At 39.0% G+C, this 17,614-nt stretch overlaps 1 protein-coding gene across 1 annotated transcript in view; it reads left to right on the top strand.

The window, feature by feature from the left end:
• dcc (DCC netrin 1 receptor) overlaps positions 1-17,614 on the top strand; it is a 329,297-nt gene that overhangs the window by 289,812 nt on the left and 21,871 nt on the right. Inside the window, exons 26-27 of the mRNA XM_063465291.1 lie at positions 9,417-9,566; positions 13,868-14,170. Coding sequence (XP_063321361.1) covers positions 9,417-9,566; positions 13,868-14,170 — 453 coding nt within the window. The remainder of the gene's footprint in view (positions 1-9,416; positions 9,567-13,867; positions 14,171-17,614) is intronic.

The following is a 17,614-nucleotide window of genomic DNA, read 5'->3' as shown; positions in this document are numbered from 1 at the left end:
CAACTTTAATTTTAAAGACGTTTATTGTAAAAACAGACCCCTAAATTCTGCACTCTGTTTGGATGAATTTAAAGCATTAGTCTGTAACAGTGAGTCATCAGTGTAGAAAGAATAGCTGGAGTTTGATACAAACTGAGTTTTCTATCTCATTCACTACTATTTTTCTCCAGATATCATCGTATCTCAAAGATAATTTGGCTATACATTGACCCTCTTTAGGGTGTTATTCCCTGTATCAGAACTGGCTGTTTTCAATATTAAAATACTTCTCTCCAAAAAAAAAAAATTAAAATACTTAATTTAAAGGCACATTCTGCAAAGAGGTCTCTAGTGATCACTGCTGTGTAATTTGGCAGATTTGCAGTTTTAGAAATGATTCTTTCACTTAAGTACTCTAACTCATCATAATTCTCGTGGAAAAAAACAATAAGTTGGTAGCACCTTGTAGAAGCTTTTCAGTTCATAGCATAAGGCACTGTTCCTCTCAGAGAAGACTGTGGATAAAAGGAGCATGGCCACCGTGACATCAGCAGCTTCACATTATTGATATTACTATCTTTTTTAATATTATAATATTATCTAATATTTGAGTATTTGGATGAGAGGGTCTGCAATATATTGGCAGCTTGTCCAGGCTGTACCCCAGCTCCTGCTCTATGAAAGCTAGAATAGGCTCTAGCCCAACAGTGAGGCACCAACATCCCAAACAAAATCAGTGACTTTCATTGATGCCTAGAAATGTCTGTCAGCTATCACTGACTGACTGACTGACTGTGTCAGCAGTTCCCTAAAACACAAAAGTTATGGTCATAACCCAAAATGTAGGTTACAATAAGCCAACACAACCAGCACTCATAAACATGAAACAGACCTATGTCAAACACCATCCCCTCAAACAGCACACAGCTGATGGCTTAGCCAAGGCTGAGATCTTAATAGAAACATAAAGTCACTGTAACGCCCCAGTCTTGCCACTAAAGAAAACCCACCCAAATGATTACCTCTTGTTACAAGATTTAGGAAAGTACAAACTGACGGTCAGGATTAAAATCCTTTACTTAACCCTTGCATGGTGTTCGGGTCTGTGAGACCCATGCCATTTAGAGGCCGCTGCCCCTTTAGGCAGTATATACCATCAAAACCTGCAAAATATGGTATAAAGATATTTACACTTGATTATAACTAATTTTTTTTTATAACATTTTATTAAAAAAAACGAGAAGCACATTAATTCAGAAATGTGATCGAACAAAGGTACAGGGAAAAAATTAACCATGTTTGCTGTTCACATGGCTCGTAATTGGGATGAAGTAAACATCTGCTGAGTAATTTAACATAAAATTGTTTGATAGTGTTAATTGGAAAGCCAAAACTCTAGCGGGTCCACCAGACCCATGAACACTGGCTGAGTAACAAAAATACGAACACCACACAAGGGTTAAACCATTTAAGGCCATTAGAAGAATGTTAAGTCTGGTTTAAAGAATCAGTCCAAGTCATCTCCTCCAGTATTTCTTCAGACATGTCATGTCCCTTCATTTTTATCATACCCCTTTAGAAGCTCTTGCAGTCCTTAATTACACCAGTCTCCTGTCATTTCCATAAGACACCTTTTAACTGTAGCACTTGCGAAGTCTCTAAAGCCGTCTAAGACTATGTCAAATTCTGTTTGATGTGCATCACCCTCATCGGCTCTTCATCCTCGCACCAACTCTGTCCCACTTCCAGAATCGCATTGACACCTCCTCCTGTCCCAGCACCCATCGCACTGTGGGTGGAGTTCATAGTGTAGGCACTTGACTTTAAACAGCTGTTTGTATAAAGCTGTTTCCTTTCACCATGAGGTTGATGCAGAACATCTGCAGAATCTCTATGATACCAAATTGTGTCTATGAACCAGTTTTGTGCACAGAAGCAGGTTGTCTAATTACGGTGTTCTCTCTCTGTGGAGTGAGTATGTTTTCAGTCACATCAGTGAGCAGAATGTTTCACATTGTAATTACCCTGCTCTCAGTCTGGCTGCATGTCTTGAAGGATTTGTGTCCTCTTTTCTCTCTTTTATTTCTTCTTCTTCTGATGTGCAGTTGCTGCTGTTGTTTAACCCAGTTGTAACAAACTGGAGTCACTGAGCTGAAGCGTAGCATCCAGGTTATAATGCTGTGTGGTTATTTCTGGAGAGAGTGAGTCAGCGGTCGAGTGATAATTCTTGTTAGCATGTGACAAGGACTGTGAGTTTACATAAATGTGGGTGTTTGTGATATGTGGGTCACCGTAAAGCAGGAAAACCCTCTGGCTTCCTCTGCCAACACTCAGACCTGTTTCCTATTCTATTTTTTCCCTCTTCCTATCTTTTTTATTCACTGTCATGTTTCACATTTCATAGATTTTCCTTTTATTTTATTGTTTTTTGGAAGTTCTGTCAAAGACTTCTCTGTTCTAAGCTGTGGCACTGCATCTTTTAGAAATGCCATTTCTCTCGCTGTAAAAATAGAAAAGCTTTAAGGTATTTTTTGTTTTTGGAGAGGGAAGTTAAAGACGATACTGAACTGAAAAACACTAGAAAGTGGACGTTCCAGTCATAGTTTATAATACAATTAGTAATCTGTTTAAATAGGCAGCATATTTTTGTTGGATTTAATTCACTAAACACCTGAAGTATAACAAAAATCAAGCTAACAGTTCTTTCTCTTCAAATTTGAGTGCATATAGTTAAAAAAATCTACAGTGTTGTGCAAACGTCTTGAGCCACCCTTCATTTCTTTATATTTTGCTTCCAAGGAACCAGACTTTCTTGTGATTTTTTTGAAAGTGGTCTTGAGATATGGTTTTCTTTCAGAAGATTTTCTTTGCGTATCGGCTGCTTTTTCACTGATGTTCAGTCCACTTGGTGTACCTGACCGGTTTCACAGGAATGTTTTTCGTTTGAGCCACTTTGATATATCAATCGTTCAAGCATAAAAATGCATCTGTTTCAAAGCATGAACCAGTGTTTTTACACATTTACACATTTTAATAAATCACTGTTCCTATTTCTCATTTTCCTGTGTAATTATAAAGGAATTCTGGTGGAGAGTCCCAGATTTTAAGCCATATGGGAATGTTCCCAAGAGGGTCATGGACCCCTATTGATCCTCTACCTAATCACACGAGCCAAGGTGTGAAAACGGGTGTGGTCACAATTGTTTTTATTGTGTCCATGATGCTCTTGGGGAAACTTCCAATAGGGCTTAAAAGAAGGATGAGAGGTGAAACGTGTTCAAGGGAACTTAAAGAAGCCCAGACGCTTTTCTTTCCAAGCTCCTTACACTGGATGACTGAGAACCTTCACAGAGATAATTCTGGATGATTTTATACTTTTTCATAGTACTGTATGCAGACAACTTCTTTATGAATATTCAGATACAGTTTTCACTGCTGTCAACAGCGAGTATCTGATGTAGTTACACAAAACACAAATCTTATATCAGTGTCGTAAGATTAAGGCAAGAGAGGACTTTTTATCAGGATTAGGTAAACATAGTGATCTTGGTTAAAATATCATATGGTTGTGTATGACACGAGATGATATGTCTTTTATCTCGTGTCATTGGAACCTCAATTTGCTGAACATTTTGTTGAACAGAAGTCAGCGGGCCCCAGTTGGGCAAAGACGAAAATCTTTCGAAAAAAGATGATGAAGAAAGATTTATTGCAACTTAGATCTTGAAGGAGGTTGTAAGCCATCAAGGGAATGACTGCCTGGACTGAGAAGTCCTGAAGGCATGAGTAGAAGGATTGCTCTAAAAACATTGCCAGCACAGGCAGGGCGTGGATTGGAGAGGAGGAAAAGGAGAGATGGTGGAGTTCCAACAGATGGCATGATCTAGGGCTTGCTGTCTGTGAGGCATGTTGGATATCTCAGCAAGTGCAAGGACCAAACTCTTGTGCTAGAAATTTGGTTTAAATTAAAAGAATTTAAAAATGTCTTATTATGACTGCAGACAGGCTGCAGTAAACAAAGGAACCGTGTTAGCATTAAAACAAACTACAACCATGATTTTAGCAGGAAAGAAATAAATACAGAATAAAATCAGTGTCAGTGAACATCCAACTGACACGTTCATTATGAAGATAGCTGCAAACTGACAAATACATTAAGGACATTTGCACATTAAATTAACATAAAAGGCAATTTGACTGAAATTGTAAATAGTTTTTCAACACACTTTCTATGACTTAGGTGTTTGTAATGTCATAGTAAAAATAACTGCACTAGTAGTCTTTTTATTTACTTTGATTGCTTTTTATTTAATGGGGAAAATATTGAGAACATTTAAGTAAATTGTTCGTAATTGATTTGGTGGAACGTGCGTTATTCTTAAACCCCTGCAGGGTCCACACTGTTTCTCTCTTTGTTTATGTCTCTTGAATTTTGCTTCTGCTAAAGGAGCTCCAGGCTTCTTCGATATTTTTCTTTTTCATTTTTTTAAAACCCGGCTGTAACATCTCTGCTCTGCAGACGTCAGATGCGCTGATCTCTATATCTACCTGCTGTTTCTGTGTCTTTGTGTCTCCGGTCTGGCTTTCCTCTCTCACTCTCACAGTTTTCTATCAGTTTTATTTGGGTTTCATCTCAGTGTGCTTGTGTCATTCTTGATCAAACTTTTTATCCATTCTTGTCTCTTTTTTTTGCTCAGTATTTTTCTTTCTGTATGGTTTCTTTATCACTCCTTCCTTTTGATTTCTAGTTAATTCCTTTGTGACTTTTACTTTTTAAATTTTATGTGACTTCATGTACCAGCATTTTTTTTATATCCTCTTATGCAAAATTCAGCATTTTGTGATCTCTATCTGTATTTCTGTCTCCTCTTATCTCTGGCCTCCTTCTCACCCTCTTACAAAACCTCCATCAACTTGTAGCTCCCCACCTCACTGCACCAAGCTCATCAATATTCTCCGCCAATAAGTGTATTGACTAGGCTTGCTCATCTCTGGTCGTCCTGCTGCTGTAATGAAACCCTGACTCTGTTTAAATGAGCACACACACACACACACACACACACACACCTCCTAAAGCTGCTGATCACAGCCCTGCCATTATCAATACTGTCTGATCGATGCTGGTATTGATGATGGTTTAGTGTAATAACCTCTGGGTTTCAAAGAGGAAGAAGCAGGAGGCAGAAGAAAACTGGCCATCTGTCTCTTTTGACAGTTAGAATTCAATTTAAAAATCTTTATTGACATGTGTGTTTTTGTGCAGGATTTTCCATCCATCCATCCGTTTTCTAGCCCTGATTCAGTATTCAGTCTGGGTTCCTTGGGGAACAGTCTAAACAGAGCTCCCTTTTCTCACCCACCTCCTCCAGCTCCTATCTGCTGCACAACAAAGCCTTTCCAAGTCAGTCAGGAGACACGATCTGTTCAGCGTTCCCTGGGTCTGCCCCGGGGTTTCCAACTGGTAAAACTGATACAAAACACCTGGGGTGCGTCCAGGAAGCATCCTGGTCAGATGCCTGAACCACCTCAACTGTCTCGCTTTGATGTGGAGGAGCAGTAGTTATACTCTAAGCTCCACCTGAAAGTCTCAGCTCCTCAACCTAAGGCTGCGCTCAGGACCTCTTCAGAGGAAGCTCATCTCTGCTGCTTGTATTCTCTCTTATCCTTACAACAATAGACTGGTACCCATACACTTCCCCATTATTTGTAAAAAAAAAAAAAAAAAAAGGCCAGCAAGACTGGGGAAGCACATCATTCCCAACCGAGAGTTGGCATTCTGGCCTGGAGGAAGTGTACAACTTGATAAAGCCAACAGGGCCAGGTCACCCAGAGAAAGCAGACATGTGAACCTGAGGTCACCAGATCAGAAAGCTCCACACAGAAAATCTTTAACAAATGGTAAAGAGATGATGTCCAGCTCTGACTGGGAACTAGTCTGCCCCTAGTGTATACCAAGCTCTCCTTTTGGTTGCACAAGGACTGAGTAGTCTGTAGCAATGGGCCGAACGCTCCACACAGAACACCCCCTCAGGGACTTGTTGAACACAAATCACACGGAGATTGGTTGGGCAAAGTCCTGCACACCGCCCAATAACTTTGAGAGGGTAAAGAGAACTCTGTATTAAAAGTAATGAAAAAAGTACACTTGATTCAATATTTTATGAATCTGTGTAATTTACCATCCGTGTTTTTTTTACACTGACTGAAACTCAGCAAGTCCGCCAGCTATACAGTTACACTGCTCATTTGTCATGCTACCATCTGAAAAGCTCCATGCCAGTTTACACAATTTATTCTCATTCAAGTCGAATAAGTATATTTCACAAAGTGTTGAAAATATCAATTTAATAATCTTCACAATTATTATAATGACTAGTAAGAAAAATATCTTTATAAGCATTGTTATTCCCCAGATCTTTTATCTATCCACTTTTGAGAAACATTGATTACAAAACATAGATGAAAACAAAAACGGAGAAAACTGTTTACAACAAAATGTTAAACCTTCGGTCATGTTTTTTTTTTCTTTTTTTGGATTGATTTCCTTACAGCAGGCTGGTGAGCCTTTAATTCAGTATTACATTGACAATATTTTTGTAGAAAACAGAAATGGGCTGTTGCAAATGTTTTCTTTTGAACACTTTTTTTTCTTTATTAAACATTCATTTATATTCAGAAACACAATGCTGAATTCACCTCCAGCCTGAATGGATGTGCATAAAAAAGACACAGCTGGAGAGAGACAAAGAGAGAAATATGTGCACACACACACACACACACACACACACACACCTGCACACACACACACACACACACACACACACACACACACACACACACACACACACACACAAACAAACACTGGCGGGTGCCTCTTATCTTCTAAACAGCTTGAAGAAGCAGTGTGTGTGTGTGTGTGTGTGTGTGTGTGTGTGTGTGTGTGTGTGTGTGTGTGTGTGTGTGGACCTGAGGCAGTGTAATCAGTCTCAGTGAGTTTGAGTCCCTGCAGTTTCCTCTCAAGGTCACAATATGAACTCTATTGGCTCTGACTGACTGTCTGCTTTACAGTCGGTGGGACTGTTACAGGGCTGCTGATAACATCATTAACACTGTGACATTATAAAAAACTTCTTCCACCACAGATCGTACTTCTTACGCTTCTCCCTTTCTGTCCGCTGGCATAGCTCTTTGGTTACCATGGATATGTACATGCAGATGCTTCACTGGTTGCTGTTCTTCAGTGCAGTGAACTTCCAGGTCTCCTAACTAATGAATAGCTGCAAAGGGAACAGTCTGTACATGGTGAAAAACTGTCTTTGCTGTCATGATTTACAAATACTAGACCTGGATGATTCAGGATAGTTAGTGGAGTTTGAAATGCAGGTTTTCATACAGAAAAAAGAAAAAAATATGTTAATAGCAGCAATAATAGTTCCATAACAGTGTTTAGAATGATATTAGAATTCTGCTGCTGTTTTTTTTTTTTTTGTGATACTCAGAGTCTGAAATGTAATGTCTTCTAACATGTGAATTGTACTGTGCAGCTTTACAGTCATGTCAAAAAGAAAGTTGTCTCAGGTTTTTCTCCAGTACCCTTTGCTTCATTAGCTTAGAAAATGACCTTTGTAAGTGTCTCTGATCGCTCTGGAGGAATTTTTGCCCACTCATCTTTATGCGTTGCTTGTTTGACATTCTGCCATTCTCGTAATGTCCCATCACAGAATTTAAAGTCTCAGCTTTTACTAGAGTATTGCAATTTGAGTCTTTTTTCCCCCAGCTATTATGTTGAAGAGTTTGTGCTGTATTTGGGAACATTGTCATGTTGAGTGATCCTACTGTGACTAAGCTTTAACTGTGAGATGGACTGTCTCACATGTGAATACTTTGGTATAGAGAGGAGTTCATGGTTGAGTCCTGTGGCTTCAAGAACAAGCTCCAATCATCACCCCTCCACCACTGTGCTTGACGGTTGGTATGAGGTGTAGTTCATTATGGCCACACATCTCCTGATAACCCTTCCAACGATGCCATACTTGTTTAGTCTTCTTCAGTTTGTCATTAATTTTATTTAACCTGCTAACTGATTCTTGATGAATCCAAAATGTAGATTTTGGGTTTTGTTTGGAGTTTCTCTGAGGCTTGGAAGTTCTGACCTCTGGGTGAATTTGCTGGAAAAGATGGAAAGACAAAAACTTCTCCTTTTATACAGATGCTTACGTTTGCTGATCACGTGAGTGCTGATTAGCACTTGATTAGCATTGGGCTGGTACTCGACCTCCCCCTTTTTCACAGGAGTGCATAGAGAAAACTGACTTTCTCACATGACTGCACATAAGATAACTTTCACTGAATGTCTGCTTAATACCATGAAACAGATAAATGAGATCATTTGGAACTATCCAGCACTATAACGTATACAGCAGCATAACCCTAAAGTAAGGATAAATTGGTGCCATGTATCCAATTGTACAAATCATAAAACAACTTCTCAGTCAGTGTTGTCACAGTCTACTCAGCTTTACTCTCACATTCTGTTTTTTCTCACACAAATAAGCAACCACAAGGGTAAAAGTTAAAACTTTTCATTTAAAACTTCATCATACACCAAAACTTTGTGTGAAAAAAAATTTAATTGACAAAAAGAACAAAAATATTTTTTTTAAGTCCACTTGCAAAACTGACTAAAATTAAAATAAAACTTTTAGAAAATCTCTTCAGTTTGACTTTTTAAAATGTGTAAACCTAACAAGTATGAGAAGGCGTTTCTGCATTTTTAATGAGACCAAGGTTTCCACATGATTGTGAGTAAAACAATATTTTTTAAATACACTTTGACAAATATCCTCGTATTAGAATTAAGATTAAGAAAACATTAATGGTCAAACTAGGCATGAGCTAAAATGAGCAAACACACATCTGAAATTGGAAAACGAAACTGAAATAAACATAAAAACTTTCTGTGCAATGACTAATATTGGTGACCCTGACTCGTTTGGCTCTCTCGCTGGTTTGCTGACTCCTGTGCGTGTCTGCTCTGTCACTGCTATCAGCCTGCTTCTTTATACATCTGTTTCAGTGGTGCTCACAGTTTGTTTTCCCACTCTGACTCACGTACCGCTGCCTCATCTCTCGCGCTGGTTGAGTTATGTGATCAGTGCTGTGTGTTTGCTTGTTCGGCTTCTGCGTGTTTGTCGGCAAGATTACACAAACACGGCTGAGCCAGATTTCATGACGGCGGAGAGACCGTGGAGAGATGCGGCATGATCAAAGGAAGAATCCGTTGAGTTTTGGTCCTGATCAGTTCTTCATAAGCTTTATGAAAAAGGCACTGCCATCGGTGGAAGGTGAAATCTCAATCTCTGTGTGATCTGCAGGTTTACTGTCTCTGTTTCAGTGTGGGTCACTGGAATAACACCTTGTTGTTCTTTCTGTTTCAGCGGTGGTCAGTGCCATCCCAGTGCCAACCCTGGACTCCTCGCAGTATCCCGGGATTCTGCCTTCTCCTTCGTGTGGCTTCACTCACAACAAGTTTAGCCTGAGACCAATGCCTTTCCCCAGCCTGACTGTGGACAGAGGATACACACCAGGTACTTTCATGCCATCACTATACTTCTAATAGTACTGCAGCAAAAATAAGCCTGAAAAAACTGCTCAGACAACAGGTAGCTCTTTTGCCAGGAGGCAACAAAAGGTGTGAAAGAAAACTCTGAGGTCTGCTTTCTACACTTTCTTATTTCCATGTGATATGTTTAGATTAACCTTTATGTTATGTTGTGCCAACAACATAAACTGCTGTAGTTTGCACAGTCAGCAAAGGAGATTTCTTCCTATGTATATACACTGAGGCCAAGAAACACGTTGTTGGTTACCAATATTAGTTCATTTTATTTGACCGTCAAATTACAAATTTCTTCTTTCGGGTGTCCAGCAGTCATGACATTACAGGTCTACATTTACAAATGTAGAGGATGTCCTCATTCTAAGGGGCTTTTGCATTATTAAAAGATCATCTTGCTAGTTAAGACATGTAAAATGTATAAGCTAATCAGTGACACAAAGCAAATTTTAGAAAATAAAATATTACAAATATTACTGTTGCTCTTATGGGAGTGACAGTTGCAGTGACATTGTAGGTAAACTGCTTTGTTGTACATTGAATGTGACACATGGGAGCAAAGCGACAACATGATCTCGCACTTACAAGAGGATGATGAAATGAACGTAACATATATTGGATTTATAAGGAATCTTTCTGAAAAAAACATATAGACATTCATAACTGCTGTATATGTGATGATGTTTGTGCAAATTTTAGTTCAGTGCCGCACGCTAAGGAGGAGATATGGACATACAATGTATTCATGGTATGAACTTGTCAACTAAACATGAAACATTAAATATTATTATTATTATTATTATTATTATTATTATTACATTTATTTGCTAGCCTGCAGATGTTTGAATGTATGACAGACATCTGTTATATTAAAATCAATGGTTGTTTGTATTTGTCAGCCTCTATATAAAATCAAAGAGCCATACTTATTTAAAAATAAATCTTTTGCCAAAGTAACGGTGATCAAATAGTGAAAATTTGAATGGCAGCAGTGAGGGGGCGGGGCCTAATGATTTCTCAAACTAATATGAGAGAAAAACTGAGCACGTTAACTTGCTACATCTGTATATGTTAATATTACTACAAGTTGTTATGCATGTAGAACTGTCATAGATAGAAGTAAACATGTAACTTTTCCAACTGTTTGCCCACTGTTCATTTCCTTTATCTCACTGTTGTATTCAAGTCTCAGTTTGCTGCAGAGCTAAATGGTAAACGGCATGGTGGGGAGCAGTAATTCAGTAATTCAATAATTGGCTAATTCCTGGTTGGCTCGTATCAGTGATTTAACAACAGCAGAGAGGCGAGGAGAGGCTTCAGAGTCAGTGGACGGCCTGACACAACACGAAGGTTGATCGCTGCTGGCAAAGCACACAAGAGTGGAGGCGGGTGGGGCAACTAATGATAGAGAGAGGCAAATATAATGAGAAAGCTGCTAATGAAGGAAAAACGATAGAGACGTACACGCAATGAGATACAACAATGAACTCTGCTGATTATAAAGGAAAAGATAGAAGATTAGGGCCAGAACGAGTCAACTATGTTCCCCAAATAACATAGACAGTAGCAATACCCAATCAGGGAGCTTTAGACTCTGCTGCTATGTGGCTAATTAAACTAAGACATTGATCCCTGTAGAACTTCTTAGATAAATTTAAGTCAATTCATTAGCATGGTAAAACACTGAATCCTCCTGAATCTCGATGGTTACACCAGCATGCTCTTTGAATCTAAATGATCCAATTCATCTGCTTTCTGCTCTGAACAACTTAATGTTTATGTACTTCATAGCTCTCCTCTTTTTAAAGTATATGCCATTGTCTTTTTGGAATATTGTAGGAGGAAATTTATGTACATCCTTTCATGCATGCAGCCTTGGACATGATGACAGAAGCTGCGTGGTGTGGCTGAAATAGTCCCACCATGTTCCTATTACCATACCATCTCATGTCACATGACAGTATTTTGGTCATGTGTTAAAATGTAACTATTTTTTCTCTTTTTAGTCCAGGCTTACATTGTGTGTTCACTCTGTGCTAACCCTAATTCATGTCCATAACTCTAACCCAAGTAGAAGCACTTTTTTGGGAAAAATAAAAAAACAATAGTTATTTTAATTTATCAGATTAACTGATTGTATTTTTCCTCATTGACAACATGTATATGGAGCACTATATTAAAATGACATATTCTAATAGTACAGAGTTGTGATTAAGATTAGGACAATCACTAATGATGTTCGAGACCATCTGTCACTGGTTAGAGGTGACTAAAAGGAGACAGGACAGATGTTAATAACTAAAGAGTAGTGAGGAAAAACAAAATGAACCACTTGTTTTTGTTTTTTTATTTTGTTTTTTCCCATCATTATTTCAGCACGTGTTTTTGAGGGGTTTAGTAAGGGAGTCATGTTGATGTGCTCTTACGAGAGTTCTCAGTGGTAGATATTAAAAATGTATGCCTCAGACTTTATGCCTCAGTTCTTTGAAAGATTTGATAACATCAGACTCATAATCTTTTCAAGGCCTTTGAAGGTGCAGCGAGTAAATGTAAGTGTCTGCTCTTCCTGGCAAATATGGTTACCCTGTATTGCGCCGTACTGACACATAAACTTTGGTTCTTTTAAAGATTTCCTCATGTCATACAAGGTTAAGCAGATTCTTACTTTAAAGAAGTTATGATACCTGGGTGTAAAGAACATTTTAGTGCCATCATTCATTTCTTATTTTAGTGTCCTTGCTCTGGTCTCCATTTATTACCAGAACATATAACCACAGAGACTACAGTTTATTTTCTGTTATTTAAACCAGGTTATCAGTTTTGCCTCATTTCCTTGAGTCCCTGCACTGTACAGTTACACTAACACTGCCATATGTAGCATTTTCCCTACAGTCTAATTGTCTAAATGTAAAGTTTCTCAAATAACCATCTTTTAATATAACATTCCTGTGAGTTAGTCAAATGAAATGAATATTGTGTTTCTTGCTATTCGTTTTTTCCTTTAAAGGCATTTGGTATTTTCAGTATTCAAGTGTATTCATGTAGACCTGCGAGTCACTATTTTAAAAATCCAGTATTTTTTGCAGTGAATTGTTATGGAGAATGTTACCAACTTTCCTCCTGATAGAGGAGGTAATGTTGTGTTTCAATCTGGAGATAATGCAGATGTATTTTCTTCAAAACCTTTTTAATGAGTTGTGATAACGCATGAACTAGATTCTTGGAAAAACACAAATTATTGTTACGTTTCCCCGTTTCTTCTCATCGTCTCTCTGAGCTTTTTGAAAGTCTTCCATTTTTATGTCTCGGTCCCCTCTTGTCACTTTTTTCCTCCCCCTCTCATTTTTACTCTTTAACTGTGCTCACGTTCCTTCTCTCGGCTCTCCCTCTACATTTTCCTTTTTGTCTCAGCTGCTTAATGAACGCACAGCAGCTCTACATACAATAACCAGCTTTCCAATGTTCTCTCTGATCAAACTGGCTGTAGTTACACAAGCAGGAGTTTCATCTCTCACGACACATGAGAGTCGTGTTTCTGCACGCTGAAGATTTTTTTTTATTGTCTTTTCCTTTAACAAGAAGCTCTTCTCCTTTTTTCCTCTTATATGTGTCTTTGACAAGATAAAACAGGGTTTCGCACAGTGTGGAGAAATTCATCCAGCAGAGAAGCACCAGCATGAAGCTTCACATTCAACAAGAAACAGAATAAAACTAAGACCTGGCAGGGTTTCTCTATGCCTGAGGAGGAGATTGGCGTTTTAAATAAAGTGTTAAATTATACAGATGAGATTTATTAAATTTTAAAGACGACTGGATAAATGACAAGCTGTAACTTCGTGAGAGAAGACAAACACAGTAACTGCAACACAGTAGTGGAATTTCAACAAGTTTAAGGCCCAAATTTACATGTTCCCTCTGGCCCGTTGTCATATTTATTACTACTTGAGTGTAAAGATGTCTGCTTTTTAAAGGATAATGGACAATTACTAGATTGTACTTGCCTTGTAGTGCCAAAGAATACAATTAAAATTCAGCACAATCTCTTTCCAGAATTTATAACTGTGTTACTCAGACTTGTTGTGATTAGTCTGTCTTTTCTCTGACCGTTCTTTTGCTCTTCATAAATGGCTAATAGGATGTTTTGTCTTTTCTCTCAAATTCCCCTCCCTAATATTTCTCATCTCTTCTTAACCTCCCATCGAATCTTTTTTTTTTTTTTACCTCCTTCCTGCTTAACATGCTACATCCGTTTATCTACTTCCCCATTCTTAGCTTTGTCCACAGATGCCTCCTCCAATCCTCTTCTCCAGCAACAGCCTCCAACACAGCAGACTGCTCCTCTCCTCCCCGGTTCCTCAGCCCCGCCTGGGGAGCACCTTCCCTCGATAGGCCCAGTCCCGGGTGCCCCTGCAGCCACTGCAGCGGCAGAGGAGGCCCAGGGTGGGAGCGGTCGGACCATCCCGACAGCCTGCGTGCGGCCCACCCATCCGCTAAGAAGCTTCACCAACCCACTGCTGCCACCACCCATGGGGACCATCGACCCCAAGGTGTACACTTCTATGCTGCCACAGTCCAGTGAGTACAGCTGCTTAATGCATGTGTTATGACTAATAATGTAGGATTTCTTATAATGGACCAGGACTGATTCTAGTGTTCTTGGCAGGAATAATTTTCCTGGAATCAGCAGCTAAACCTCTAGCGGCTGATTGAGCATTCAAAAATGCTCAGATTTCAGTCTAAATTGTTTATCTTTTGACTTTAGATGATTCTGCTGGAGTTTCTTTCTGTTAAAAGGGAGTTTTTCCTTTTTACCATCTCCAAGTGCTTTCTCATAAAAGGTCATCTGATTGTTTGGGTTTCTTTCTAGTACTGTACAGTCTTTACCCAAGGCACTTTATATTGTAGACGGCTGTTTTGATTTGGTGCACTGAACTAAATTATCTGATTATAGATTATCAGTGGTTGTTGTTGTTTCTTTGCTTAAGGAATGATGGATTCAATTCACTTTTATTAATACATGTATTATTAATATATTTATATTTTATTGACACCAAATAATAACAACAGTTGCTTCAATGTGCTTTCTAATGTGATGTAAAGACCCTACAATAACACAACGAACTCTTCTCTCCTGGGCACACGTGGTGAAGCTGAGAGCAAAGGACAGAAACTAGCATGACCACAAAAGGACAACAAAATAAAGTAGAGACTGTTACACTGACCTGAAATAAACTGAGTGCATGTAGGTGAATAAAATATTCTTTAAGTTAGTATATTCATTTTCTTTCCACCTTTCTTGGAGAGGTACAAAGTTCCATAACTGTTGCAGACCACGCAGCCAATCTGCAACAAATTTCTATAAAAATAACACCATTAATAAAGTTTTTATAAAGAAGATTAGAGTAACAATTGTCATGTAAAGCTGTGAATTGTAGAGTATATGTGTAGAACATGTGAGCTTGTGCTCTGTTCTTTTGCATTAAAGTGTCCGTAATTCATATTAATTCCAACTTATGTATATTTACTGTAATCAAAAGGTCTTTGAATCCTTCACAGTACAAAGCATGCTTAGATTATGAAATGCCAACAGCTTTGTACCATTCCTCTACTGAACCACTAGCAGGACAATAAGTAAAGTTTGTCTTGTAATGATGACACTTTTTTTAAATTCCTCTTCTGCTTTGCGTCTGCAGCCGGTCCCTAAGATGCAGCCTGTTGCTGATTGGTTTGTCAGATTCCAGTGACTTTGTGTTTAAGCTTGGTTCTCTCCAGTGAGCCTCTGTGCTTTGTTTAATATTTTATTCAGGGAAGTTAAATGCATTAGCCTCAGGCTTCTACACTGTGTGTGTGTGTGTATTTGTAGAAAGATATACTGTAACTGGCCTTGACATTAGCCAGAGGGTTGGATCTGATCTGGACCGACCTTCCTCTGTTCTTTCTTTCACTTTTTATGTTACCTGTCGGTTTCTCCATATTCCATATATCAAATCTCCCTCTCTCTCTCTCCCTCTCTCAGGCATTATGTTTGAAAAAAATTTTGGTCTCACGGGAATCAGAGTCCCCTCTGATTCTTTTTACTTGTGTTCTCAGTCAGTTAACCATGTTGGATTGAAATATCTTAAAAATATGAGCTGGGTTGAAATTTTTCACAGTTATCCAAGAAGAACAGAAAATAAAACCTCCCGGCTTTGCTTAGTACCTGATTTTTCTCAATGTCTGTCATCAAAACTCATTTTTGTGGCTTCCTGGCAAAGAATTCAAGCAACGCAGCGGCTGTGAACCTGTCTGCGTAGTTGTTGAGTCCTGTCACATCTTAAAGACCTCACAAGATGATATTATTCCAGTAAAGCAGTTCACTGTCTCCCTCGCTTCCTCTCTATCTTATGAACACACACACACACACACACACACACACACACACACACACACACACACACACACACTGTGTATAACAGTAATCAAAGGTAACTGTAGCATCTTTCCAGCTCCCGATCAGCACCATGGACAGCAACTGGGTAACACAAGGTTTCCTTATGATTTGTAGTCATGGCATGTTCTTCAACCAGACAACCACAAGCTGAAACAGATTTAACCTCCCAAAGGTCATTAAACACAAGTGGAACATCTATCATCATGGAAAAAAGAGATTATTAACCACAGATCCTGACGGACTAACTGGGCCAGTTCAACGTAATAAACAAGTACACTCATTTAGTTTTTCTTTTTTTTGGCTTATTAAATGTCATTCACAACGCGACTGCACCGACTCTATGATACATTTGCCCAAGAACAAATTGTCGCATAGCTGACGTCAACTGGTCACAAACCTTTTCCATAAATGACAAATTTTCCTCAAATTTCCACAACTGTTCAGGTTCAGGAGAAAGACATCTCTACTTTGAAAAGTCATACTTTCCATTTTGACAAAGCTAATAGTTATGGCTGCCTCAGGTCAATCATTGCTTAGTTATGCCTCTGGGTGGAATGGAGACTTCCCATAATGCACTAAGCACTTTGCAGCCACTGTTAATAGCATTAGCTTTACTCTCTTCTATAGTTTGTGTTGTCGTCCTGTTTGCTGTTCCTGGTCTCTCTCTGCTTCTCTTTTCTGCTTCTCTTTTGGCTCAAACCCCAACCTTCTACCTGAGGTCTCTTCCTGTGAAAACGGATCTTTAGATTCTTGGCCCTCTTGGTCTAATGCTGTAAGGTCTTTGCTTTGCGATATAAAGCGCCTTGAGACAACTGAACTGGCACTAAGTCAGTGAAATAGAATTTAGTTGGAGAGGCGACTGAGATGTCAGAACTCTGCAGGTGGCACTAAAGTGAGTTGTCAATCAGAGGTCAGTCACTTGGCTCGGGGATGAGATGAGTACCTGCTCATCTGACATTATTTCTCTTGTCGTTGCTACAAGTCACTGAACTTTGTTGACTATCTCTGGTCTCATCACTCCTGACTTCTGCCCTTCTGAGCTTGATCAGCAGTTTCATCGTGAATGTCTGTACCCTACAATAAAGGTAAATAAAGTCAAGGTAACTAATATAATTTCTAATAATCAGGACTACTCCCAGCTGAATTTTTAAAGCTCTGGTTAATATTAGATTGCACATCACTATGTGGCTCTACCATGTCCTTTTAAAACTTGTAAGTCCCGAAAGTGTTCCCCATGAGATACGAGAAAATGAAGTATACTGGAGGCAAGAGCACCACTCCTCTTAGACATTCCCTAATTCCCTCTCGGTTTTCTTTACTTTTTTCTGTCTTTGTCCTTTGTCTCGCTTGTTAACTGTCTTTTTTAGATCTTTCTGTCCCTCTGCGCCTCATCTTGCCATACTGTCTCTGGTAGCCTGCAGCAATGAGGAAAAAAAAAAGGGGGGGGGGGGGGGGGGGGGAGCATCTTACAGTACATGTGATCCCTGGGCTCTGTTTGTATGTGTGTAGCTGTATTTGTTGTGCATTTCCTCTTTCGTTAGGTGTGTATCACCTCTGTGTGTGTGCGTGGGTGTATACAGTTCCATTAT

Source organism: Pelmatolapia mariae, linkage group LG20 (assembly GCF_036321145.2).
Source record: "Pelmatolapia mariae isolate MD_Pm_ZW linkage group LG20, Pm_UMD_F_2, whole genome shotgun sequence".
In the NCBI taxonomy this organism is placed as follows: domain Eukaryota; kingdom Metazoa; phylum Chordata; class Actinopteri; order Cichliformes; family Cichlidae; genus Pelmatolapia; species Pelmatolapia mariae.
The sequence above is the reverse complement of the archived record's forward strand: the minus strand, read 5'-3'. Positions and strand labels throughout refer to the sequence as shown.